Source organism: Mchenga conophoros, linkage group LG4 (assembly GCF_057382185.1).
Source record: "Mchenga conophoros isolate Kocher_MC1m ecotype Shallow Benthic linkage group LG4, M_conophoros_male_GT1.1, whole genome shotgun sequence".
Taxonomy (NCBI): Eukaryota; Metazoa; Chordata; class Actinopteri; order Cichliformes; family Cichlidae; genus Mchenga; species Mchenga conophoros.
This window is the reverse complement of record NC_140529.1, coordinates 4,245,512-4,273,013: the sequence shown is the minus strand read 5'-3', so window position 1 is coordinate 4,273,013 and position 27,502 is coordinate 4,245,512. Positions and strand designations below refer to the sequence as shown.

Below are 27,502 nucleotides of genomic sequence, written 5' to 3'. Positions count from 1 at the left end.
AACAAGATTCGCAGGGAAATTCCTCAATCCACTAGACAGACAGATCGCAATGAATTCACCACTCAGGTATGTTGCAGGTCTTTTGTGGTTCTATGTTTATGTGTTTCATTGTGTGTAAAAGGGCTATGGAAATAACAATTTATCTTATTTCTTAGGTGTTTTCAACCTCTGCTGCCACGCTGACGGCGTATGCGGCCAAACGGAAGAAGACAGTCTATATTCTTAGCAGCATGCACGGCGTGGTTCAGACTGATAACACTACCAAAAGGAAGCCAAACACTGTCACCCTTTACAACAAAACAAAGTGTGGCGTGGATGTGATGGACCAGATGGTTCGGGAGTACACTGTCCGCAAAGGAACACGGCGCTGGCCAGTCGCCGTGTTTTATAACATGATTGACATGGCAGCACTGAATGCACATGTGCTGTATCAAGCATGCACCGGGACGAAGGAAAGACGGGTGGACTTCCTGGTGGCGCTTGCAACAGAGTTGGCTCACTCTCATGTAGCTGCGAAGAAGGCAAGAAAAGATCAGTTGCTTCGGGCAGAACCCTCCACACCGAGCCCTGGAAAAAGGGCCACGTGTCAGGTCAAACACAGATGCAAAAAAAATCAGGCCACTGTGCGATGTGTTCACTGCTACAGGTACACATGTGGTAAATGCAGACGACAGATACCATGGCAGTGCCAGGATTGTGAGTGATTGCTGACAATGTTGAATTATTTGTAAATATGTGTACAAATGGTTGGTTTTTTGTACTGTTTTTATCAATAAATGTCAGCAACAAAGGACATACACCCATGTGTGTTGATTTCTCCCCAAGATGGCAAACTGAAACACTCCAAGTTGGTGACTTTTGGAGATTTATTTCCCTGGATGATTGAGAATGCATCAAGATGAAACACAAAAGGAAGTTCACAGCTTTTAGCAGCTCCCCCACCCCCTCAATCACTCACCCCCACTCCCCTCCCTCCAGAATTCCTAGGTAACGACCTAATATACATATGAATGACTCCAGCATTTGACTGACTGCTCTCCGGCTTTTAAAGGTAGAAACGCAAAATGATGACTCCGCGGGGGTCTAAGGTAGAAAACCAAAATGACTGCTCTCCGGGGGTCTAAGTGTTAACCGAATGACTGACTTTCCTGTCTTTTTCTTTCGTTTCATTCCTCGCCTCAGCTCTCACACCAAAAGAAACCAATGATCATTTTATGACAGTTAAAAATAGAATAATGGTGCACACAAATTGCAACGTGATTGGAGAATAATGTGCTCAATTATTTGTGTGTGTGCGTTTTAAAATACATGAACACAAAAAGTGGGTAAGACATCTTTTCTGAGAGTGTATCTTTCAAAGGTCTCTAGAAAACATCAGTGGGTACTTCTAGTGTTGGGTGGTTATCCTTCAACTTGAGGGTATTAACTGTTAAACATTATGGTGTTAAGGTTAGGACAATGTGCTTGATTTTTTTTTTTTTTTGTGTCCCGTTTGGATCTATAGCATCAGAATTGTTGTCTTAAGGCCAAGAAAGATGCCAAGCGGATTTATTTTACCAAGTGGATCATCAGGACCTTGCCATATTGGTCCATTTGATTGACCTTTATTATAATTATGAATTTATTTTATTTTCAGTTGCTACAAACGGGACAGACATGACTGGGGGATAGGACAGGGAGAAAGAATGAAAGAAAGAGAGGGAGCGAAAGAAAACCAAAGGGGAGAAGAGACGGTGAGAAGGGGGGGAAGAAAGAAAAAAAAAACACCTGGGTCACCTGTATGGAGAAAAAAAACAGAAGAGAAAGCAAACAGCAAAGAGCAACATAATAAAAAACAGCACCATCACAATAAACTAGCTAGCAGTAGATATCAGTAGATACTAAATAATAAACGATATTGTGCAGCACGCAAGATAGACAGCGCACAATGTGCTTTGAGGCAGCAGCCAAGAAAGCTGTAGTCCGCGTCTGTGATCACCCGTGTGTACACCTGTGTGCATACCTGTGTGGATCAGCATGCTTGTATTCCAAAGGTTTCTCCATGTAACGATCTGCTAGAGGGTGTGGGGGGGCCACAGCCCCGTCCTCCAGGGCATGAAGCAGGTATGGAGGAGATCAAAACTCCAGACATCCAGAGGCCCCCAGAACACAAGAGACCAAGGAAGACCAACAGAGGGGCAGCCGCGCCACTGTCCCAGAAAGAGCTGAGGAGAGTCCCAGATGAGGGCTCACTCAGCAGCCGCGGAGCAGAAGCCAGGGGGGGTTGCAGTGACGCGCCCGTGAGCTCCGCCGGCAGCCAGCTGTGCCTGAGTGACCGAGCCCCAGGCCGAGACGCCGGGGGCACCCCACCTCCGAAGTGGCCCAAGCGAGCCCCAGGCTCCAGGCCCCGATAAGCGGTCACCAGGGAGTGAGCCGGTGTGTACCCGGACGCCCACCCCCAGACACAAAGAACCACCAACGCACCGACACCTGAGGGAGTCCACCACTGGCAGGGGAAGTGGTGTTGGGGAATTCTCAATGGTGCTTGGTGCCATACCCTCAGGGACTTTAATGTTATATAAAAACACTGACAGCTCAATATCTGCCTCAGTCACTCTCCCTGATCCAGCTGAGTCAGCAGTGGGAAAAATCTGCTTTTCACAGGAACTTGGTAACAGCAATAAGAGAATACGTAGTTTATTCCAAGAAGATATCGTCTCTCTCCCATATATAGAATATCTTACTGGAACCGACATGTTCCAGATATCACCTGGAAGACAGTCTGGATGATCCCATAAATATCTAGTTGTGAACAAGGTGAAGGAAATCTCATATAAAATTCTTCATAAATGTGACCCAGCCAGTCACTATATGGTAACATTTAAAAGAGACATAAATACTAATTGAACTTTCTGTGGGGATCATCCAGAAACTGTGACACATCTCTTTTGGTTCCTCTACACAGAGATTCTGGAAGAATTTAGCAGTTTTGTTATTGTCTATATTTTAAGGGAGTTTTCTTTACGATGGGAAAATGTTTTATTCTGTTTCTTTAAGTTCCCCAGGAAGAATGATAAATGTTTTTTTATAAAAAATTTGTTAATACTTTTAGCTATTTTATATCCATAAATGTAAGTTTATTAATAAAACACCATATTTCTGCCTTTTTATAAGGATATGAATTGTACATACAATCAATTTCAGACTCAACCAACAAAAAGCCTCTCAGAACAATATTTATATGTAGATTTTTTTCGCCTCCTCATATCATCATTTTTTTACTCCTGGTTCTGTATGTTCATGTTCTGTTCTTTTGTAAACTTCATCTGTTTGTATGTTGTATACTCATTGTGTTTCAATAAAGTTCGATTTAAAAAAAGGTACGTTCTAAACGAAGCTTCAGACGTCACTGATCACGTGACTCTGGCCAAACGAATCAAGCCTCGACACGGTGCTTCTGAAGCAGCGCGTTGATCTTTCTGACACACGCACCGGAGCGTCAGCTTCAAGCGGACCATCACTACGTCTCACATCTAAAGGTGTCAAGGTAACTTTGAACTGAGTTCAGTCAATCTGGAGTTTTTCCAAGTTTTCTGTTGCTCTCTGTGAGAGAAGAGCGTTAAAGGCGGGGCTCTCCAGAGTCCAGCAAAACAGGAAACCACAGCTGGGTGTGTGTAAGTGTGCAAACCAATAGAATGCATCGTGGTGGGGGGGGCATCACGGGCATTGGCAAGAAAAAAATAAAATAATCGGTCGTACCCATGCTTCCCCGACGTCATGCCAGCGCATATTGGGAAATTCGTAGGCACCGATCGGTTTTCTATCAGCCATTTGCTGGGAGTAAGGGCGCCCTCCGTTTGCGAGGTGCGCCTGCTGCTGGCGGCACAGGGAGGAGAGGGCGGGGCGGCGGGGAGTCTCTGGCTGGCTGGAGCGGCATCTAATAACCAACTCGCAAAACAAAATGAAAACAACAAACAGATATTATGATACAGACTTATAATCTGCACCCATGTTTTTTCTACATTCTATAAAGTGAGCGCGAGAGCCCTCGGTGCGCCTGCGCGCTGCTGAAGTCAAAGTAAACTTTATTGTCATCTCCGCTACAGACAGTCCAGCATATAGAGACGAGACGACGAGGCTGCAGTTACAGCGGTGCAAGTAAACAAACAACAAATATAAGAAGAGTAAGAAAATAAATCTACACTTTAGGACTCGGGGTAAAGGATCAATAACAATTTAAATTTATAATTTACAGTTTGATGATTTAAAGTCTCACACAACCCGTCAAAAGGGGCGGGGCCGGCTGCTTCCAAGTAGAGCACATTTCATTTATAATGATGTAAATCCAAGCCCATCATGGATTCACGATCTGAATCCTGGGTTGTGTGAAATCCCAGAAATCAACCTTAGACAAAGTGAATCTGTGAACTAAGGTGTAGGTCTGTTAGGTTAATTGTGCTGATCCTCGGGTTGGGGGATTTGTGTTTGTACTGGAGCGCAAAATTCAAACCAATGGAAGATGGACAACAAAAGTTCAAAGCCATCAGGTGCTCAGTTTATGTATTTATTTTTGGCCTGCATCAGTAAGAAATGCCAAATTATATACACAAAGTTACAGGAATCACCACTCCTGTTATTCATGATGATTTCAGTAACATCACATAATAACATGTAACATCCTGTAAGCACAGTCTGCCTGTGTCTTTTCTCTGCAAATGAACATTTTCAGCCAATATAGGTAATACATCAACATGGCTGCCGTGGCTAAGTTAGGAATATTTATAATGTCATTTCAAAACTTGCATATGATCTGCAATTTGTAGCAGATCTACTGACTGTCACAGAGCAGCTGGAGCAGTCTCAAATGCAGGTCAGTCCACTGCTGCCCCCTGTGGCCAAGTGCCATAGCTACTGCTGGATGAACTCGTGACACATCTGCACCTGTTTCTATGAACACATTGAGTCTGAGTGGCTGCACTTACACTGGTGCATTCAAACATATTGAAAGATGGCAGCAATGTGGATTGTCAAGACTCAAACCAACCATTGAGCAAAGACAGCAGGATCACTTGTTTCTGTTTGTTATACAGCCAGATTTACTCGTGACACACATGTGCAGCTGCTTTATCACCTATTCTGAATTTGTTTCAAGCACAATACATTTGTTACACATGTTGGGATATTGTGTTTGTTTTAAATGTTATATACCTGTGTGGTATGTGACTTGTGTTGCCATGACGCCAGGTCTCTCTTGGAAATGAGATTTTTAATCTCAATGAGATTTTTTTTTTACCTGGATAAATAAAGGACTAATTTGTAACTTTCAGTGTTTTCCGGTCTTCCAAAAGAAAAAAAACCTTCAACTACATGATATGCAGTTGTGTATTTGTTTTCACCTTATCATACACTTGAAGTTTTACAAATCCCCACTTCTTTAGTGAATATCATTTCAGTCTCAGACAACCTCGTTTCTCTTACAGAGGTTGAATGCACCTTCTGCGGATGGCGGTACCACACAGTGTGCGTGGACTTCCCCTGCACAGAAGGCAACTACAAATGCTGTGAATGCTAAATAAACAGAAACAAATGATCCCTGTTGTCTTTGCTTGATGATTGGTTTGAGTCTTGACAATCCACATTGCTGGCGTTGCATCTTTCAAAGCCAGCAATGGCAGGTATCAGTGCTCAAACCTTTTGTGTTTGTTTCCAACAAGTTGCCCACCTCGGGAAACAAAAATGTGTTCTTTTACTTGTCAGATGAACATATGAGACACTTTGACTCTTCAGTGCAGTGTGGAGCCTAACAAAGATCTGTTTTGTGTCCCAGCTGATCAGCAGGAGGAGGAGAGTCTGACGGAGCAGCAGAGGAACATTTTCAGCTACTTGGACTCAGCTCAGCCACTACAGAGGAAACAATGAGCTCAACACAGAAGGTGACAGACAGAGCAGGACCATATGACCAAAGATATTTATCACCATATACATCTGAACATTTGCCATAACGATGTAGCTGACGATAGAATTGACAGCAGACAAAATACTTTACAGCTGCACAACTTTATTAAAAAGCCATCAATGTATTTTCACTGAAACAAGCAGCTGTTGTTTATGTGCATTAAAGTTATATAAAAATGTAACAGTGCAAATGCAAATTCCTCGCTGACAGTTTAACCAAAAGGCGTTTCCAGTGGAAACTGGCCGACACATCCTGAGCATAACCATGTATAATATCCACTAAACTTCAGAAGAGGTTATACAGTCGTGGCCAAAAGGTTTGAGAATTGCATAAATATTGGAACCTGGAGAAGTTGCTGCTTAAGTTTTTCTAATAGCATTTTGCCTGCACTCCAGAATGTTATGAGGAGTGATCAGATGAACTGCATCGTCCTTCTTTGCCATGAAAACGAACTTAATCCCCAAAAAGCCTTACCACTGCATTTCATTGCTGTCATCAAAGGACCTGCTGAGACCATTTCAGTGATCGTCTTCTTAACTCAGGTGAGAATGTTGGCGAGCACGAGGCTGGAGATCATCATGGCTGTATCCCGATTCAGGTTCTGCAGCTTTAAAGTCCTCAAGGGCCGCGTACTCAAAGGCCGCTAAGGCCGAAGTGCGAGGCTCGTAGGCTCGTGAAATGGGACGTCTAGCCTCCGTCGCGCTGCCCAGGTTGCCTAGCAACCATGATACTAACAGCTGGAAACGTTTCATACAGCTTTGTTTGACAGAAATGAAGGAGAACATATTTAGTTCATTTGTTTCTACATGAGCTCTGTGTGATTTGATGAGTATCTGAGGCTGAGACCACAGGACTGTGAAACATGATTGTTGGGCTTCATTTCTGTGCTGAACAGTCGTTTAAGATTAGCTGTAAATAACAATTAGCTGATGTTGTTCATGAGACTAAAGTCATCTCACTGTGGTAATGTAAATATAATATGGCCAATATTATAGTTATTATATTAATCACTTCACTCACAGACAAGTATCTGTGACAGTGTGTATACAGATGTGTTATACATAAGAGACAAATATTGTTCATTTAATATGTTGGTACTAAATTTGGCTCATTGCTTACATATATGTGTAAAAGCAAATGTAGGAGCTGTGATAACTGTGTCTGATAGAATGAAGAGTAGACTGATATATGAAATATTCCTTTATTGGGTGAGAAAATCAGACCATGTCATAACTGCTGTAAGTCATACAGAATAGATATCAGAGCCTTAAACAGGCTGACGTCTACTAAATGGGTCAAACTGGGCAGAAAGTCTACAAACACATAACATCCTTATAGAATATGATGTAACACTATAGATCAACTTAGCTCAGAATATATAAAGCATATAAACAGTTACAGCAATATGATGCAACAAACACAGCAGCTACTGATCCAAAATACTCAAAGCTTCATAGAACTGGAACCAACATTTATTTTAGCTCCATTCTGCTGCTGATACATACTTTAGGTTTCTGAACATTAAACTTGTTGCTGCCTTTCATGGTGTGTAACCTGAAGGCCCTGAGTACTTTCTCCCACACTGGAAACACTGGGATGATCACATTATTTGAACATTACCTAATAAGACTGATTCAGCACAGACAGTTGTGTTAAACTTTCCTAGCAGTCCTTCACAAACAGGGAACAGTCTGTCTATTCTCTCCATCTGTCAGCTGCTGCTGGCTCTTCCTCCTCCTCTTCCTCACACACTGCTGAGTTTGTCCTGGTGGATCATCAGGGCTGCAAAGCCTCACAGATGATGTGCAGCAGTGGGTCCCTCAGTCTGTCCTCACTCTGGACACTTGCAGTCGTCACACATGGAAATCAAATGTGTGATAAGCTGCAGGATTCAAACACAAGTGTAACTTATAAACACATGTTCATACTTTTATTCCACAATCAGAGAGAAAGAAACAGAGAGAGAGTGCAGGACAGACAGACAGGTGACAGTCTCAGGTGTACACACTGCTACACAACAGCACAGAGAAGCAGGATTTAGTGTTTGTGTTATTACGAGTGTAAACAAGAAGAGTCCCAGATGGTACAGTGGACACATGTGTGACTGCTGTGATTAAAGCATCTTTCTTTCAGCTTAACGAGTGAACCGTCAGCTCGTTCAAACACACGTTAAAGTCCGTTTGGCTCGACACCACCGAACAGAGGCAGCAATATAACACAGCTCACATTAACAGTGCAGTGGATCCTGCTTGTGCCGTGATATTCAGGACTGCAAACCGAGCAGCATCACTGACTTTCAGCTTGTTGTGTTTGTGGATATATGACTGACTTTAATTATCCACAAAATCATCACATTCTCTGTCAGATGAAGGTCGACTATTGAACGGCGTATATTTTAAAGGCTTTAAAACCAAGTTAACGCTGAAAGTACAAACATCACTAATGTCACATAACTCTGCCGACAAGGCATAGCTATGGCTATGAAATGCTCTTTGTGTATCACTTCTTCATTATGAAAGATGTCATTAATGCACTAGTAATGTCTCATCTGGAGTATTGTTCAATCATTTGGTCAGCAGCTAATAAGACAGATCTTAACAGACTTCAGTTAGTCCAGAATAAGGCGTCCAGATTAGTGTGAAGATGTTCATACTATACTAATATTGATAAAATGCATAATAACCTTTCTTGGCTTCCTGTACAGGCTAAAATATTCTATGGCTTACTTGTAGTTCTAAAGAAAGCAATTCTGTTAAACACACCACATTTATTCTGCTCAGCTGCAGTATCCAGATGAAATACATCATCATATTACACAGTTTTCAACAAGCTGCAATTTAGTAAATGCTCGAGTTAAAAGTAACGTTTTGTAAAACTGTTACATTTAGAGCAACTTTTAAGTGGAATAAGTTGCCTTAAAAAATTAGAGAATTATTCAAAACTTCAATGAGCACTTAAAAGCCGATTTACAGAGCTTTTAGTTGTTGTAAATATTGTAAGACATGATTTGATTTTGAAATTTGTGTAATGTGCCTCAATGTTATTGATATTATTATTATTGATTGCTTATATTTGAACAATTGTGAAACCTCACTGTGGATGTAAGAGTGAAATTATGTGGATATCTTGAATCCACTTTATTGTGTAATATTTTATGTGAGTATTTGACGGAAGACGAGCAACATCTGTTGTGGAAGCTAACGGGGTTCCTTTAGAATAAACAAACATAGGATTTATTATCACTGAATAATTCTGTATAAATCTATACAAATTATAGAAATATGTAATAGGAAACAACAAAATAATCTAAATTATAAAATAATGTGTGTGTGTGTGTGTGTGTGTGTGTGTGTGTGTGTGTGTGTGTGTGTGTGTTTAGTGTTTGAACAGTCATGAATTATCTTTAACAGCAGGTTGGATGTAATGTGTTAGAACTACCAGCAGGTGGGGATAAGAGACCTTTAAGGTGTTTGGTGCCACGCTCCACCTTCAGGTTTAAAACTAGTGTTAATGGAGTTTGAAGGCTGAGTTTGTTCCACGACTGCATTTCACTCACTGCCTCTGTTTGTATCTCTGTCACTGCAGGACCAACATGGAGCCAGAAGTCAGCGCTCTCAGGAGGCCGACAAACCTCACAGAAGAAAGGGAGAGAAAAAACACACCTGTGACGAGTGTGGGATGGAGTTTACTCTGAAGGCTTCACTAAAACAGCATCAGGTCATCCACACTGGAGAGAGACCGTTCAGCTGTGAACAGTGTGGAAAGTCTTTTTCCTGGATGCGTTCCCTAAAAACACACCAACTCATCCACAGTGGAGTTAAAGCGTACAGCTGTGATCAGTGTGGCAGAGCTTTTACTCGCAGTAGCCACTTACAGAGGCATCTAGTTACCCACTCTGGAATTAAGCCATACAGCTGTGATCAGTGTGGCAGAGCTTTTACTCACAGTAGCAGCTTACAGAGTCATCTAGTTACCCACTCTGGAATTAAGGCATACAGCTGTGACGAGTGTGGAAAGTCTTTTTCCTTGAAGCGTTCCCTAAAAAGACACCAACTCATCCACAGTGGAGTTAAAGCGTACAGCTGTGATCAGTGTGGCAGAGCATTTACTCAAAGTAGCCACTTACAGAGTCATCTAGTTACCCACTCTGGAATTAAGGCATACAGCTGTGACGAGTGTGGGAAGGGTTTTACTGAGAAGGCTAAACTAAAACATCATCAGGTCATCCACACTGGAGAGAGACCGTTCAGCTGTAACATGTGTGGAAAGTCTTTTTCCTTGAAGCGTTCCCTAAAAAATCACCAACTCATCCACAGTGGAGTTAAAGCGTACAGCTGTGATCAGTGTGGCAGAGCTTTTACTCGCAGTAGCAGCTTACAGAAGCATCTAGTTACACACTCTGGAATTAAGGCATACAGCTGTGACATCTGTGGAAAAACTTTCAGCCAAAGAGGGCACCGAAATGAACATCTACGCATTCACACCAGACATGATGTGTACTGCTGTGAACAGTGTGGCAAATACTTTACAACAGACGCACAGTTACAACGACACATGTTTACCCACACTGAGGAGAGACCTTATCAATGTGACCTGTGTGAGAAGACTTTTAAATCTCCACGTCACCTGAGACAACACCAACAGATCCACACCAGAAAGAGACTCTACAAGTGCAGCTACTGTGAGGTATGTATTTATATTGTTATCTTGTCATTTTAGCCTGACTGTTTGGAACAACTCTGCTCATTAAACTGTGTTAGCATGTTAGCAATTCTACTGCATGGAAAAGCAGCTCTGAGTGATTATTCAGATTTTCCTTTCAGTTATGATTTTAGTATTACTGTAGTATTATGGTGGTAGTATTGTAGTTATTGCAGCCCAGTAAACTGAGTGTGTTAACTGAAACAGTCAAATGTAGTTGGACGTCTGCAGAGATGCTCTTTATTTCAGGCGACGTTCAGGATACAAATGTTGAAGGACTGACTTACACTGTCTTTGTGTCTTTGTTTAGAAGCAGAGCGACACAGATGGATCCAGTTCTCAACCCTGTCATCACCGTGGTGGTGGGAAAGACTTTCTTTGTGACCTCTGTGGAAAAATCTTCAGTCAGCAAAATACCCTAAAAGTACATCAACGTAGACACACTGGAGACAAACTGAAATACTGCAAAGAATGTGGGAGAAGCTTCCCCACATCAGGTGGATTAAAAACACATGAACTGATTCACAGTGGGGTTAAAAAGCACCTCTGTGATCAGTGTGGGTCATCCTTCACCACTGAAGGTGAACTTAAAAGACACAAACGAGTCCACACAGGAGAGAAACCACACAAGTGCAGACACTGTGAGAGAAGCTTCTCACATTCACATGGTCGTAACAGGCATGAACGTACGCACATGGAAGGAAACTACAGCTGTGACCAGTGTGACAAGAGCTTCAGGAATCTCAGTTCATACTCTGCACACAAACAATCCCACGTTACTAATAAACTGTTTCACTGTTACCAATGTGCCCAAACATTCACCTCATTGTCTGCTCTGTGCAAACATCAGCGCGATCACTCAGGGCTGAAATCACTCCCATCACTGGATCACAGTGAATCTGAAGACACAGAAAGATCCTCTGGTTTCTGTGTCAGACTCAAAAAGCTTGAGATCAGGCTCCACAGAGTTCAGATAGAATCTCCTGTAAAAATCTGATGAGGCAGCTGTGAATCAAACTCTTCCCCTAGTTCCATTTTAAGCTTTCAAAACTGTCCTACTGTAGTGTTCATGTCAAGTGGTTAGCTTTCTTTTCATCAGTTGGTTGAAAACTCTGTTTCCTATTATAAAGTTTTTGTTTTAATGTATTTTGATCCACATAAATGTTTTATTGTTCAGGTTCTTTATGTTATTGAATCTTGCAAATGTTAAATAAAAAATTCAAATGTAAAATATCTTCACTGATGGTACAAATAAACTGTCCTTTCAGCTTTAGCTCCTAATTTATTCATTATTTATGGATGTAGCACAGCAGCCGTCTCTTGATTAACACATGGAGGGCTCGGGATCTGATGGTGTCGTCTCCCTAATTTGCCCACTCAGTAAATGTCACTCATGGCCAAGAAATTGAAATAAACCTTGTTTCCCTGCTGGATAGTGATCCACTGTAACTCTGCTCCTCCTTCCTGTTTAGGATTTCTGTGGCTGAAGTAAAATTCCCTCCATCCATCACTTATCCCAGCTAACCCAAAGTGAAATAAAGTTTTGCTCGTCTTAAAAAAGCATTACAATAATGGGCATTACCAATGCAAACTGAATGATACAGAAGATGTAAGAAGAGACTTTGATCAGTTAATAAAGCTCATGATCTGGATTCATTGTGGCTGCTACACAGATACTTCTGGGTCACTTCTCTCAGTTAGGAACCTTCCTCACCAAACTGACTGTTGGACCACACCCCTGGTTTCATGAGAAATTGTTTCAGCCATGATTTCTCTTCCTGTATTTCAGAGTAAAGACTGAAGTGACAAATGGAAGCATGTTTAAAAAACACAATGTGAGAGAGACGTTGAGGTCCTTAGAAGTTACCCTGGGTTTTTCTGTCACCCTGCTAGATGTTACACACCTTGTTATTGGACTGATTTCTACTGCTGGACTACTCCTGCGGAGAGTAACAATACTCTTACTAATTAGCTCCCTTCCACAGCTTTGGGGATATTTATTTTTGTGTTTGCAGCGCTGTGAGCCAGAACAGCGAGAGAAAAATCTGCAGCAGCGACGAGCCGAATGCTTACGTGAATCGCAGCAGCTGCACATGTGCTACGCTGAATTAGAGGATATCTTTGCTCTGGATTTCTATTTCTACTTTTTCATTTCTATATGATTCTTCTTGCATCTAAACAAAGATGATTCAATTTGCTAAATGTTGATGGCTCTTCGTGCTCAGGTGTAAATGAGACGTAATATTTGCTCTTGGTTTGGTTCTCCTGTACAGAACCTTGCAGTACAACAGAAACCTAAAAACATTATTTGTAGTTGTTATTCTTAGTTGTTCTGCTGCCTAAATACCACAGGGTCTGATTATGAAGTTATTGAGCTGCACATACGTTACGACCTGCTTAAGTTCGAGGTCACAGCGTCTGTAGAGCAGCTGGAACATAATGAAGTCTACAAGGTTAAAGTTTTCTCTTCAGTTATTGTTCTTTCTGCTGCTTGGTTTGATGGATCTGAGAGCTTTTGTTTTTATTATTGTTATTATAATTATCATGAATATTTTACTCTCTAGAAGCTTTAAAATAGTGTTTGTGTTTGAAAAAATTGATTTAAGAATTGAACAGAAACATCTGTCCTTCTGAAAATGGCCCAAAGGCACGGAGACAAAGTCAAAGGATGCAACCTGTAACTTTCTCTTCCTTCATGTCAGGACCATCATCCATGATTTATATAAAATGCATATAGCAACAGTAGCACTTTAGTTTGGACTTTATGATTTCTGTAACTGGAAAATATTATTTTGTTTAAAGACAGAAGTGACCGCATAGTTGCAACATCAAAGGGAAATATTAATTAATTAGCATCAAGTATATTTGTTGCTTAAGCGTTTGCACTATAACTTAAGTAGGATTATAACTTTTAAGGAAGGAAAGATTTCAGATATTTAGTTCACTGTTTCAGTTATTTTATATGAAATTAAAACATTTACGTTGGTCAAATATGATGCTCTAAATCCAATAAAAGTTTGAAAATAAATGATGTATTTTTAAATGCTGCAACAAATGTTCACAAAAAGTAACTATAATTAAAACCAGTTAAACAAAATCAAATGTTTGAATCATGCTTAACCAAATGCCAGGCTGGAGAGCTGAACCTAAAGTATACGTAGAAAGATTTCAACATCTGAGCAGTTTTTAATGTTTTTATCACATATAAATGTCACAGCAGTGGGTCCTGGCCCAATGCTTTGTGTTTTTGGTTTTCTTTGACTCTTGTTTTTCTTGCTTTTTGTTCTTCTTATTTATCAGGCTCTCAGTAATCTTAGTTCTCCCTCCCTCAGTGTTCATTTCAGCCTGTGTTTAGTTTCTGTTCCCGTGTCCCACGTTTCATCGTTTCATGTCGAGTCAGCCCTGTCTCTCTGTTTCCTGTGTCTCCCCAGTCAGCCCCGCCTCCCTCGGGCACTCATGTGTGATACAGAGTAATAAACCTGACTACATTTGCTACACTCTCTTTATTACCTGTGACTTTAAAATTCATACACTAATTATGTCTGCCCATCTCTCTAATGTGAAGGTCAAAGGTCAACATCCCAGTGACATAAGAATAATCCCAAAGGGGCAAAGGCAGCGGTTAATTTAGCATAATTAGCATTAAGGGTACAGCAAGGATATACTTTTACTTATTGTGGCAGGGGTGTGGTCTCTGGCCTGCTGCAGTGGAGGCTGGTGGCGGGACGTTGGACGGCACAGGTGAGGGTGATGGAGCTCATGACTCTCCCCTTTATAGTGACGGAGGAGACTGGCGTGGGGGAAGCGTGTAGTGGAGGAAGCCGAGGAGAGAGCTGGTTTCTGGCTACAAAGACGGCGTCAAACCAGAAAAGATTGCTCGTGGTCCAATAATGTGTCAATCACCTGTGAATCAAACTGTGTGTGGGTCAGTTTATGTCACAGTGTTGTTTAGTATATCTTCACTTGTCTCACTCTCCTTCTGTTCTGTCCATCAGGACGATCCTCAGCGCTTACACAGATCCTCCATCGATGTTTTGGATCCAATCAGTGATCAGTTCTACGAGGAGGCCTGGATGTTCACCAGCGCTCGCTACACCTCCATCTACCCGAAGGTGAGTGTACTCCTTTGTACTCAGATTAACATTTTATTTCTTAAAATACATTTTCATATATGAGCTTTCTATTATTTCATGGGCCATTTAATCAATATTAAAATTACAAGCATATCAACAAAGGTGAAGCTGGTTTGTTCCACTTGCTGTCACACAGTCATGGAGGAATACATCCATCCATCCATCCATCCATCTTCATCCGCTTTATCCGAGGCCGGGTCGCGGGGGCAGCAGCCTAAGCAAAGAGGCCCAGACCTCCCTCTCCCCAGCCACCTCCTCCAGCTTGGAGATATAATCTCTCCAGCGTGTCCTGGGTCTGCCCCGGGGCCTCCTCCCGGTGGGACATGCCTGGAACACCTCACCCAGGAGGCGCCCAGGGGGCATCCTTGTCAGATGCCCGAACCACCTCAGCTGGCTCCTTTCGATGTGGAGCAGCAGATGCTCTACTCTGAGCCCCTCCCGAACTTCTCACCCTATCTCTAATGGAGGAATACAATAAATACATAATCAGTCATAGATCCTGAACAATGACATTAAAAGAAAGTCTGTGGCTCTAAAGACTAAACAGTATAAAGACATGCTCCAAGCTGCTGTTTCTCTCCTAAATGGCCTGCATTTGTATAGCGCTTTTCTAGTCCATAGGACCCCAAAGCGCTTTACACTACATTCAGTCATCCACCCATTCACACACACATTCATACACTGGCGATAGCAAGCTACATTGTAGCCACAGCTGCCCTGGGGCGCACTGACAGAGGCGAGGCTGCCGGACACAGGCGCCACCGGGACCTCTCTCCTACTCCTCTAGGTTTTCCACTGTCGGCCATCCAGCGATGCTGGAGGGCTACCTGGCCAATGCTGGCCTACACAAAGAGGTCCCGGCTCGGAGGAGCTGAAGAAGATCCTTGCCTTCCTCGTCAGTTTCCTCTTCAGTTCCTATCCCAACAAAACCTTCTTGCACCTATTAGCTCCAAAGAGGCTATGGTGCCCGTGGAGGTCTGGACCTGAGGCCTGTGCTCATCACGTGGATAGAAAACACTCTGACACCATTCTGGAGGTCTGATGGGACTCTGACCAAAACACAGATGAAATAAAACTTGTGGCTGGAGCTTTTAAAATTACTTTTTCACCTCATAGATTAATGCTCATGATTGCATGTTAGCAAGACAGCATCTCCCCAAGGTGAAACTCTCAGGAGACATTTACTCTTAAACTGTAATCTGGTTGAGACTACTTGAGGAGATCTTAGTAGCGAGTATGTGGATTTAGTCTCTTCACCAACAGCAGACAGACCCATGCCAAGAAAGCAGACATGTTCTCAAAGAAAGCCGAGAGCAGAGATTGGAAAAAGCTAAAAAGAAAAAGCTGCAGCTTCAGACGACTATCTGCCTGTAAGGCTGAAAAAGTCCAGTTACGCTCTATTTTGGAAAAGCTCCCAGTTTTGGTAACCTGGACTTTTATTTGCCCTCTTCTGCTACAGATGTTGACTGTGACCTCAGAGGCCAACTGGACCACACAGCTGCAGCAGGAGTGAGGGAGAGGAGTCTTCATCCAGCTTCAAAGAAAACATCCAGGTAAAGTGACGTGGATCAGCGGATAAAGCCGTCTCCACTTTCAAAGGAGATCCTCTGAGAGAGAGACTCTGAGCCGTTTTAGCCTCAAATTATAGGACTTTATAGTACAGCAACACTTTTAAAGGACAAAAATAACATAAACTGTGACTGTAATACAAACAAAGTATTGCATGTGTTTTTAAAAGTGTTCCTCCGATGGGCAGGATATCACTATTAGACTGTCCCACCAGCCAACTTCAACAAGAGACCACAGCAGCATTCAGTGATCAGCACAGATGTTCCTCTAACACTCAGCATCTGATCCCTGTTGGTCTGTGTGCTTCTGCTTTTGCTCAGTTAGAAACCCTGCAGCAACCCGACCCAAAACTGTGTCTTCTTGTTGGCCTCAACGTTGAAGTGTCAAACGTCCAACATCTGGAAAGGAAACCACGCCAGTGTACTGTGATGTTTCACCAACATGTGGCAGACGCTGGTCCTGCCTTTCATGCTGACATCAGCAGAGAGCCCCGCCTACCTCAAAGCCTCCCCTGTCATGTATTGATCAGGATGATTATGAAGATGAGCGAGTGCAAATAAGACTGTAAAAGTCCACGAGCAGAATGTTTGGATGCTTTCTAATGATTCATGAATATCATGAGAGTGTTTGTGTGTTTTGTCTTTTCTTTGCTGACGTTTGTTACTAACAAAGACAATTTACGCTCTGTGTGTGTTTTCATCCTTACCAGCCGCACTCTAACTGCAATGAAGGAAACAAAGTGTAGAAATCGTCGACTCAGTGACTTCATAAAATATTGAAGTGGTTCAGGTAGAGCCAGTTTTTAAATGACCATGAACACTGAGCGTATTGTATCTGTACAGCATGTTTTTCTATTAGACAGATTTGTAACAGAGGCCTTGCTCTCAGTAAGTTTGAAATCCTTGTCTGATTTATTTTGTAATCTCTGATCTTTGTGTATCCTGCTCAGTTTGCATGCTGCCTGTAGGAGTTTCTGTCTTTGTATTTGAAGAGAATTCATTGAATATACTCAGCTGCTTCCCTTTGGTGCCTCACACATCACTGAAGTTTTTCAGTGTCCAGTTATTTGTTTTTAATAGCTGTTTGAATTCTCTGTATGTTTGACCCTGTAGACTGTTTAATGGACTGCTCGTCTTCCTGTTTGTAACCACTGCCTGTTTAGGACTAAAGATTTGGATTTTTGACTTGAACACAGCCTCTGCGTGTCGTCCCTTTGTGTCCTCGTCCTCTGTGAATGTGTCACAGATGTTTCCATGATAATAACACAGCTTTCCCACAGTGGCTTGCAGCAGCATTTATTCACAGCACATTTGAGAAAGGTTCAGATTAACTCGATGAGTTTATATTCAGAATGATTCTGACAGTGGGCCACTGTGAATTGTGATCTTTCATCAGGTCAATGTTTAAGTTCAGTATTTCAAAGCAGGAGCTATGAACAGTCATCGTGTTGGCATTATTGATTGCAGTTATGTTGATTGCAGTTATTTACATCAGACTTCTTCTCTGAGATAAGAGCACCATTTGTGGGAAAGATGACAGTATTTCCAGGCTGGATGCTGTTTGCAGGGAGAACTGAATGAAAGTCTCCTGCACCTCAGCGCTGAGGTCCACACCTGTGAACACAGATGAGGTCAATCTGCTGCAGCACGTAGAGCTTTACTGATCAGCAGGTTCAAAGGATTCAGCAGAGCGTAGAGTCAGAGCTAAATGCCACATCACCATAGAGTTTGTTAACAACAGCTTTCTTTGCCCTTTGTCTCGATGGACTGAATCAGGGATACTCGTCATACTTCACCTCAACCACGTCACTGAGAGACCCCAGCCTGACACAGCAGCAGAGATGATGAAAGCAGAAACAGCAAACAGATGCTTCAGTTGTGTTTCTCTCTGTGTGTGCGCTCACGCCCACTTGTGTGTGTGAACTTTCCACGTACCTCAGCTTGTTTCTCCAACATGAGCCATCAGGGCTGAAAAACATCACTAACACATGAATTCTTTCTCTTTTTGTTATCACCTGTGATCATGTGTCTCATGTTTCTGTCATTCACCAGTTCTTGTAGAGTTACGTGTAACTAGACTTCTGTGGGACGTAAATGATTGTTTTGTATGCAGATCTGTACAAAGGATGGAAACACTTGATTACAAAGGAGATCTCAGCTGTGTTGTTGTGGATGGACTTCAACGTATTTGTTAAAAAAGAGAATAAAGCAAAGTGTTTTAGCTGTTTGGGAGTTTTTGTTTGATTCCATTCAGTTTTATTTCTATGGAGTCAAATAATAAGAAAGGCTCTAGAACAGCCCTGAGTTTGTCCAGGTGACACTCCTCTGAAGAACAAAGACAAAGAGGAAGAAGGGGACTCGTTTTCAAGTCTTGTTTCTTTCAAAATAAAAGCTGAAATGTTTTGGAAGCATGATAATATTTCAGCCAGGATGCCGTCTCCAAGGAGACCTGCACCTCAGCGCTGAGCTCCACATCACGCCCTGTGAAAGCACAGATATAAATCTGCTGCAGTGAGAAGAACTTTACCCAACACAAGTGTAGAAGTAGACATTTGACTTTACCTACAACCTGTTAACAACAAAGCTTTCATTGCCTCTGCTGTTGATGTCATGTAGGACTAATCATACTTCACATCAGCCATGCACACGTCAGAGGATCTCCAGGCTTTCAGTAATAAAGCCAAGCAGATGATGTGAACATAGCAATAGTAAAACATGCATCATAATCAGCTGTATGTGTCGACTATGTGGCACCTCAGTCTTGTTGGCATGAAGAAAAGTTGTGTAACATGTAGCATAAGGGCTGCAAAGACATCATGTAGACAGCAGTCGTCTGTTAGTCGTAACGTATCTCCTGTTAAAGAGTTAAATGTGCGTTCTCCATCTCTGTCCTCTCACAGCTCGCCGTACACCAACTCAACCCGTTCTCACTCCCGACGCGTAAAATAATGACGATTTGTCACGTCCCTTAACTTCTCATGCTGACGCCTAAGGTACCCTTCCACGTTTTTATGTGACGCTGTGGGTTGTCAATTCATTCCAATATGAACGCGCTCGCGGCGATCAGAGACGCTTCGAGCAGAGGCTCCAGCCATCCATTTACTCCAATAATAACCCCGTCACAGCGAAACATGACGCCGTGAAGCACAATCTAACTGGAGACCCGGGGACCCTCTCCGCGAACGGGTTTTTCTCCCTAATTTAATGCTTTCTTTTAATGACATCGTTAACATTTCTCAACAAAAACACGTGAAAGTATCACTGATAATTCAACAATAAAATGGCTTCATGTTGTGGCCATCACACAGTGTTTTCCAAACTGATTCACGATCTGAAAGTGCGCAGATTTAACGTACATAATCCTTTGTTAGGTTTATTATTTTCATTTCACACGTAAAACACATTTATAGATTCATTCACCACTCCTGTTAGTTTTGGATGCGCTCGGCTCCAGCCAATCAGACGCAACCTGTGTAAGCAAAGGCTGACGGGAGAACGGAGAGACCCATTTATAAGAATAAGAAAATGAGGCGGAACTGATTGATTCTAATGCAGGTATGTAAAAAATACATATATTTAACATAATACCTTGATGTGTGTTTCAAAGTTAGTTTTTTCATAAACGCTTCAAACAAACAGAGGTAAACGTTATGTTATTTGAATTTTTGTTTAAAGTTTATGTCAAATTAAGTTGGTTAACTTAAGATGTTTGATAATCTTTGCTTTAATCATGGACTGTATTTTAGGTGTTCCCTTTTTTCCTTGTTAATTGCGTAGAATGATGCACAGAGTGAACCTCAGCCAAGACCAGTGCGCTGGAAAACACGTGACAGACAGGGAGCTTTTATTCCTCAAAGACCATCAACCAGTCGAAGTACTAGTTGCATGCCACGTGGTCAGTGTTCACACAACCATTGATTTTATCTCACAACTTGTTTTCACCGAAGAATTTCAGTAAGTAAATATTCTTCATCCCCCCCCCCCCCCCCAGTGTCCAGAGAGCAGCATCAATGTCCACGTAAAGAACCTGGTTATGTTGCCAGTGTCAACCCAACAAAAGGTACTTTACCTTCTTGTATATGTTGTGATTTCTGTTTACTTTTATATTTGTTGTTATAGTTGAGTTATGCAGGGCTTTTGTGCAGTCCTAAGAAACATACTGCCCAGAGTGTTTTTCACTTTGTGGAAGAGTTTCTTCCTTTCTTTATTTTTTTTCTGTTAGTGTGTGGAACTGAGGTGCTTCGTCAGGAGCTCCTTCAGTTGTTGGAGGATGGAGAAGAGGACGCAGCCATGACTTGTGAGACGTCGTCTGAGTCAGCTGCTACTCACTGGGCGATCAGAAATATGGTGTCCTCGCAAAAGTGGAAAGAGGCCAGGCCTTGTCTTATAGACAATATGTTAGCTACTCTGGATCCACAGTCACACCGTGTGTGTCAGTGTGGCAAACAAGTAGTTGTGAGGTGTCTGGACTGCCTGTCTCTTCCATTCCTTTGTGCTGACTGTGATATTGCAGTTCACACACGCTTTGTCCTGCACAACAGAGAGGCAGTAACAGGAGGGTTTTTGCAGCCTTCATCAGAGTTTCACAAGCCAATAGGTACAGTTTTTAAGTCTTATGCATTTCTTGCTATGTATGAGTATGAGTGGGTGCTGTTATTGTATATTTATTGTGTATCAGTTAATTTCTAATTCTTTTTATATATATTGTGTGTTTTAATGTTAGTTCGGCTGTTGCCTGTGCAAAGGCCAGACTGTGTGTGACTGCCCAGCAGGTAACGTTGAGGTTTCACCCGGCGCAATTGTGGCTCTTGTAACCATAAATGGTAAGTTGCCCTTTTGTCACACACTACATACACAATAGATGTGTTTGGAGGTTTTATTGCAAATTGTGCATTGCTATCTTGGTTTTAATTACCCTCGGCCCGCAGTATATGTGGGCACCTGTCAAAGGTCATTTGGATTTACCAGACCGATTTGAAAACAACATGAAAAAAATGAATGCTTTGAGCCATGACTGAATTTCTCCTTATCCTTTCTAAAGGCCGTTATAACCTTGCACTGCCAGTGGTGAGCTGCACCAGCTGTGGCCTAATGTGGTCCCCCTCAGTTAAGGACATCCTGGGTAGTGGATATTGGCCTGGCACCTTAAATTTCTGCACCCTGTTTTCAATGGATGCCTTTCAGTCTTTCTATGACATTAAGAAGGCTGCACCAGGGATGTCACTTAAGGCATTTGTCAAAATGCTGGATGAACGAACAGCCCATTTTGGAAGGGTGAGTTCCTAAATTTGCCAAGTTTAAGGAAATTGTGCAAATCAATGTTTATGATGACTGTCCTTGAATATTCTGTTGTATGTCCTCTATGTAAAAGAATGGCCGAATATCAGCTGATGCCTTCAGTAAAAGTTTCTTGGAGTGGAGTGCTGTAAAGTTTGAGGTGGACAGGATGTGCAAGGAGCCATGCTTTAGCTGCCCTGCCTGCACTCCACACATGCTTGCCGTCTCAGTTGATGGAAACCGCAAGCTTTATCGCTTTCAGTCTAATGCAAGGTACATTATGCATTGTGGACATAAGTCAAATATGGATTTGTAGAAAAATGTATTTTAATGTTTCTTTTCAAACAACTGTCACTGTGTTCGTTCAGCACTTCAGAGCAGGGGAACTTTGAAGGTGTCTTCATTGAGAAAGATGAGGAAGTTGCTGAGTTTGTGAAATACATCCAGAGACACACAAATCATGTAAGATACACATATATATATTAGTGCTGTTAATCTTGTTAAAATGACGTTAATGCCGTAACCATATACACTTACGTGTGTGTGTGTGTGTGTGTGTGTGTGTGTGTGTGTGTGTGTGTGTGTGTGTGTGTGTGTGTGTGTGTGTGTGTAGACATATATGGATGGGTCGATATTTTTTTTTATTTTTCTCTTGGTGTTGTCGTAATACTATTTACTTTACTTTATCTTAATGTGTACTTAATTTTGTCACCATGTGTATTTAAAAAAAACAACATGATTTTTATTTTGTGTTATCAGTGCTGTCCTGGGGAGATATGAGGTCTTGTGTGACTCGAGGCTAATTCAGCTAATTGTTATGCATTTGTTTTAAAAAGTTTGTCCCTGATAGGGCTTCATCATGTCATGTCTTTTATGTTAAAATCTTTGAGTGTATAGGTCCCGGGGAAAGGGTTGTGCGGATCTTCATCTTGGACTGCAGCAAAGGAGTCGTCCAAAAAGTCCACTGGGAAGTTGGATGAGGAGGGCATGGAAATAGCTGTTTGTCGCCACGGAGTCCTCTTAGCTGCATTGAACATGTTTCGAGGGGAGATCTTTGCTTACCCCCTTTTTCTCCAGAGGAAGTTGGCAGCTAGCGTCCCAGGACATATTACGTTCCTTTGCTCCGATGTGGCCTGTAAATATTTCCCCTATTTAACCAAGGTGGCTCAGCAGTGCCCTGAGCTGAGGAACCTCTTGTCAATGCTTCCTCTTCTCTCCGTCATGCATGCAAAGCTCACTCTTGGAAATGCGAGGTATACTGCAGCTTGTAGTTTTGGATTAGTTTGAGACATTTTGTTATAAGGTTGAATGAATTCAGCAGTCATGTATTGTGACCTCCTTTCTATAGATCAAATGGGGAGGTGCGTTTCAGGATGGGGCCGGTTCAACAGTTGGAGAAGAGGTGGAACAAGTAAACAGTTTCCTGTCTAGGGCGGCCATCACAACGAAGTACATGTCTAAAGCAGGTGTGTGTCCGTGTCTGAGATTCCACTCAGTCTCCTGCTCATTCATTCTTATTTGTATACTAACTGAAATGCAGGGCGAACAGACATGCTGACCCTCCTGGCTTTGGGCTGGAACAAAAGGAAAGTGGAACAACTGGGCCGCACTTTGAGCCAGTGATATCTAAAGGTCATTTTTTCAACACCCATTTTAATGTGTGTGGTAATGGGGGGAAAACACCAGTACTCTTTTAATGTCAATATGAATGACATTTATGAATGCATTCTTAGATCATAAGGATCCTTAGAGAACAAGTGGAGCCTGAATGTGAGCAGAAATGAGCTGGGTGTGGATGACGACACACTGCAGCAATGGGCTGAAGGTGAGTCTCAATATAATGCACTCATGTATAACAATAGGACCCACCATGGCCTCATTAAAGAACTTAGAGTTAAGATCTTTCTGACAGTGTCAACAAACAATGAAAAATAAGCCTTGGAAAAGCAAATTTATGGCAGAGTTGTTGCGTTTCATCAAATTGGATAGAACCTGGGTTGAAATAATGTCGTACTAGTTGGTTTTATAAACCTGAACACCAACATACTTGTTATCTCATGATTATCATGAGATGGCAGCACATGAAGGCTCCAGATGTCTTATAATGAATGTCATCAAGTCAGTGATTACAGAGTCCACTGTAGTTTGGTGACTGTTACTCATCCTGTGCTCTGATTAATATTCCTCTCACTTAGAAAGTGATCAAACTGATGGCAGCCTTGGAGCGTTGCAGGCACGAATAGAGGAGCTTGTCGTCATCATCAGAGTGCGAACACAAAGTCTTTACAGACAAAATGGTACGTCCCAGTTTCTTTGAAACGGACCGTTTGATGCTGAGTTTGTACAGCTTGTGCAGCTACTTTGTAAACAGAATAAAATCAGATCCAGGTTTGTTTAAGCTGGATGTGATTTGTTCCAGCAAACAAATTGATGAGTGTAGATTAAAATGAAACTATATACATTATGTGAAGGTGTGAATTTTTTATGCTTATTTACAGATAGCAACAAGAGGCGACACAGAATTCGCAAGGTCATCTTAGTTGAGAAGAAACGCTTGGCGGCTGCTGTTGACGACTACAACAAGCTCGCTGAACCAACAAAGCAAATCGTATCCAGTGATGCCCTCATGCAGAGCGACGTTTGGCCCTGGCAGAGCACAAGTGAACGTAAGCTCTTGATTTCTAAATATCCTTTTTAAACAAACTCCCAGTATCTGAGCAGTAGTTGAATGTTTTGTTCTTGAATCATAATATGCTGCTATGTTTTCCCATCTGATGTTGTTAAACTGTAGCTGCTGCTGACCTCCGGACAAAGAGAAAGGTCTTTGAGAAGGTGATGGCTGTGAGGCGCCTGAGAGAGGAGGAGATGATGCTCTGCAGGGAGATGCAGCATCACTGGACAGTGTTGCGAATGCGTTCTGTGGTGTTGGGGACAATCTCCTCAGACTGTAAGCACTTTATTTATTTATAAATTTTTTTGATGAATCGATTGAAAATAAGAGCAGATGCTAAAGTCTTACTGGATCTTTTACCTATATCTAGATTGCTAGCTAACACTGCCTTCTCCCTTTTAAAAAAATGTTTAATTACAGCATCCTAATTCCTTGTGTTTATGAGGTGATGTTTTTTTTTGTTTGTTTTTTTTACTTTTCTCATTTATTTGTTTTGTTCTTTTTACAGCCTCCTTTGTTGGCATGTCGGAGGATGCACAGAAGGGACTCTGTAGCCTGGTTTTAAAAAAACAAAGTGAACTGAAAGCTGAAATGCTCAAAGTAAAGGACGTGTACAAGAGAATCCTCAGCCACCAACCACTCCTGGAAATGGACTCGGAGGAGGAGGAGGACATTCCAGACGATGCCACTGAGAGTGATTTGAGCACTTCTGATGAAGACTGATTGTGTCATCATTGATGTTATGTTTGGTAAAATAAAAAGTTAATCACATCTCTGTTCAATGTGATTTTTCAACAGACATTTTACATTTTGAGAAGAAAAATGGAATTCCCTTGGTGCAGTTGTTTACCCTGAATCATTATTTCCCATCTAATTTAATGACTAGTGTACATGTTCAGATACGATAACATAATTTAATTTATGGGATGCTTTCTGGGCTGCTCAAATTATCACAAAATTTAAAAGCACCAGGCAGCACACTCACAAGGACATGTTTTGTTCAGTGTTTTGTCGAAGAAATCAACAAGTACATTTGAGATGTTTGCTGTAGTGGTGTGTTTGTTAAGAAGCATGCCAGCACACTGGTGAACTGACAGTCCCAGAATGCACCCGAGCCAGTGACTCGCCCCAGAGCAAATGAAATTGCTTATCTAGAAAGACAACCGTGATCAAAGAAGAAGTAAAAGAGTAGGGAACAAATGGTAAGGGAAGGTACTGTGGGGTAGGAAAGAAAGGCCAGAGCTGTGCAAAATGACCTCCAGCAGGCCACAAATGTGCACGTCTGCTCAAACGGTCAGAAATGGACTCCATGAGGGTGGTATGAGGGCCCGACGTCCACAGGTGGGGTTGTGCTTACAGCCCAACACCGTGCCGGATGTTTGGCATTTGCCAGACAACACAAAGATTGGCAACTTTGCCACTGGAGCCCTGTGCTCCTCACAGATGAAAGCAGGTTCACACTGAGCACTTGTGACAGTCTGGAGACGCCGTGGAGAACCTTCTGCTTCCTGCAACATCCTCCAGCATGAGTTTGGCAGTGGGTCAGTTTTGGTGTGGGGTGGCATTTCTTTGGGGAGCTGCACAGCCCTCCATGTGTTCGGCAGAGGTAGCCTGACTGCCATTAGGTACTGAGATGAGATCCTCAGACCCCTTGTGAGACCATATACTGGTGCGGTTGGCCCCGGGTTCCTCCTAATGCAAGACAATCCTAGACCTCATGTGGCTGGAGTGTGTCAGCAGTTCCTGCAAGACGAAGGCATTGATGCTGTGGACTGGCCCGCCCATTCCCCAGAACTGAATCCATTTGAGGACATCTGGGACATCACGTCTCGCTCCATCCACCAACTGCACCACAAAATGTCCAGGAGTGGGCAGATGCTTTAGTCCTGGAGTCTGGGAGGAGATCCATCAAGAGAGCATCTGCCACTTCATCAGGAGCATGCCCAGGTGTTGTAGGGAGGTCATACAGGCATGTGGAGGCCACACAGACTAGTGAGCCTCATTTTGACATGTTTTGAGGACATTACATAAAACCAGATTAATGATTCTGTATTGCATTGATCAAGGAACCAACCCAATAGGAGCTAAAGGAATCCTCTTGACATTACTTCACTCAGTAAGTTTATACTATGTTTAATGTGCATTTTCTTCATCAGTTTAGAACATAACATGTTAGCGCTCCCTGGTCCTTTTTGGAGACAGATCCTGAGACAGCAGGCAGCTATGGAGAACTCGTGTCAGCTGTGGTAATTAAGGAATACTTTGATTTAATATTGATTTCATCACAACTATCCTCAGGCACATATTCCTGGATATATACAATGACATAAGTAAACTCCCATTTTAGAATCATTGCCTTCTTTGATCTGACTTATTGCCTCAGACTTTGGCCCCGTGTCCCCAAAACTACAGAGAATCCATGACACTGGGTAAGAGGCCTTGATCATGTTATAAGTGAGAGAGTTTGGTGTAACAGTGGTTGAACATGCCAAATCAATCCACAACATACTGCCATTCCCCAGCTGTAACCTGCATATGCATCTAACCAAAATCCAGTACCACAGCCACATGATAGACGTACAGATGAGGTTAAAGGGCTGTCTCATTTTGCCAGATAGCTTCATCCCAAAAAAGATAAACATTCTTCAAAAACAAAAGTTTGTGAATATTTGCTTTTTTGCCAGGCCTAAACCAACCTGTTAAACTTATCAAATTATTGTCATAGATACGAACCTATTGATTGAAACAGAATAATCCATTCAAGCCTCCATCATCATCCACGATCACTGTTACTGTTCAGATTATTTTATCTCTGTTTTCCTCTAGAATGTTTTGAAAATCAGCATTTGATCAACAGACTTTTTAAAAGTTTATTTTGATCCTATTGTTTACGTGTGTAATTGCATTTTTATTGAAATTATGACAGGAAAACCCTCAATCAAATTGTATCTTTGATATCTAATAATAATATTAACCATAATGTTACATATGTAATATGTACACAATAATATTGTGCAAACAAACAAGAAAAATAGCAAAAAATGTCAATTTTTTTAATACCCTGTATATAAAAACCACATATGACCACAACTCCAAATGTGCAATTGTCACTGCATCTAAACATGACATATTACAAAAAGGTAGAAACATATAATATACAATATGTTCTGAAGCTGGTACTGGTGCAGTTAACTTTGCTTTAGGCTCCCATACACAG

General features: G+C 42.0%; 3 protein-coding genes and 2 long non-coding RNA genes across 5 annotated transcripts in view; 4 read left to right on the top strand and 1 right to left on the bottom strand.

Moving 5' to 3' along the window:
• The window catches only part of LOC146575304 (uncharacterized), a 429,876-nt gene that overhangs the window by 2,085 nt on the left and 400,289 nt on the right, over positions 1–27,502 (bottom strand). The window lies entirely within an intron of this gene.
• LOC146575329 (uncharacterized) lies at positions 10,482–11,902 on the top strand. The gene is made up of 2 exons (XR_014892112.1): positions 10,482–10,621; positions 10,947–11,902. It is a non-coding gene; the product is annotated as an uncharacterized LOC146575329 (long non-coding RNA).
• LOC146575328 (phospholipase D1-like) lies at positions 13,789–17,070 on the top strand. The gene is made up of 4 exons (XM_085269978.1): positions 13,789–14,748; positions 15,557–15,805; positions 16,229–16,322; positions 16,663–17,070. Exons 1-3 carry the CDS (start codon positions 14,527–14,529, stop codon positions 16,280–16,282), a joined length of 525 nt encoding a protein of 174 aa, XP_085126104.1. The 5' UTR covers positions 13,789–14,526; the 3' UTR covers positions 16,283–16,322; positions 16,663–17,070.
• LOC146575327 (uncharacterized) lies at positions 21,395–22,885 on the top strand. Its single transcript, XM_085272451.1, has 5 exons — positions 21,395–21,611; positions 21,709–21,887; positions 21,983–22,076; positions 22,512–22,837; positions 22,879–22,885. Exons 1-5 carry the CDS (start codon positions 21,429–21,431, stop codon positions 22,883–22,885), a joined length of 789 nt encoding a protein of 262 aa, XP_085128577.1. The 5' UTR covers positions 21,395–21,428.
• On the top strand, positions 23,723–25,056 carry LOC146575326 (uncharacterized). The gene is made up of 5 exons (XM_085272450.1): positions 23,723–23,732; positions 23,810–23,911; positions 24,113–24,280; positions 24,406–24,561; positions 24,794–25,056. Exons 1-5 carry the CDS (start codon positions 23,723–23,725, stop codon positions 25,006–25,008), a joined length of 651 nt encoding a protein of 216 aa, XP_085128576.1. The 3' UTR covers positions 25,009–25,056.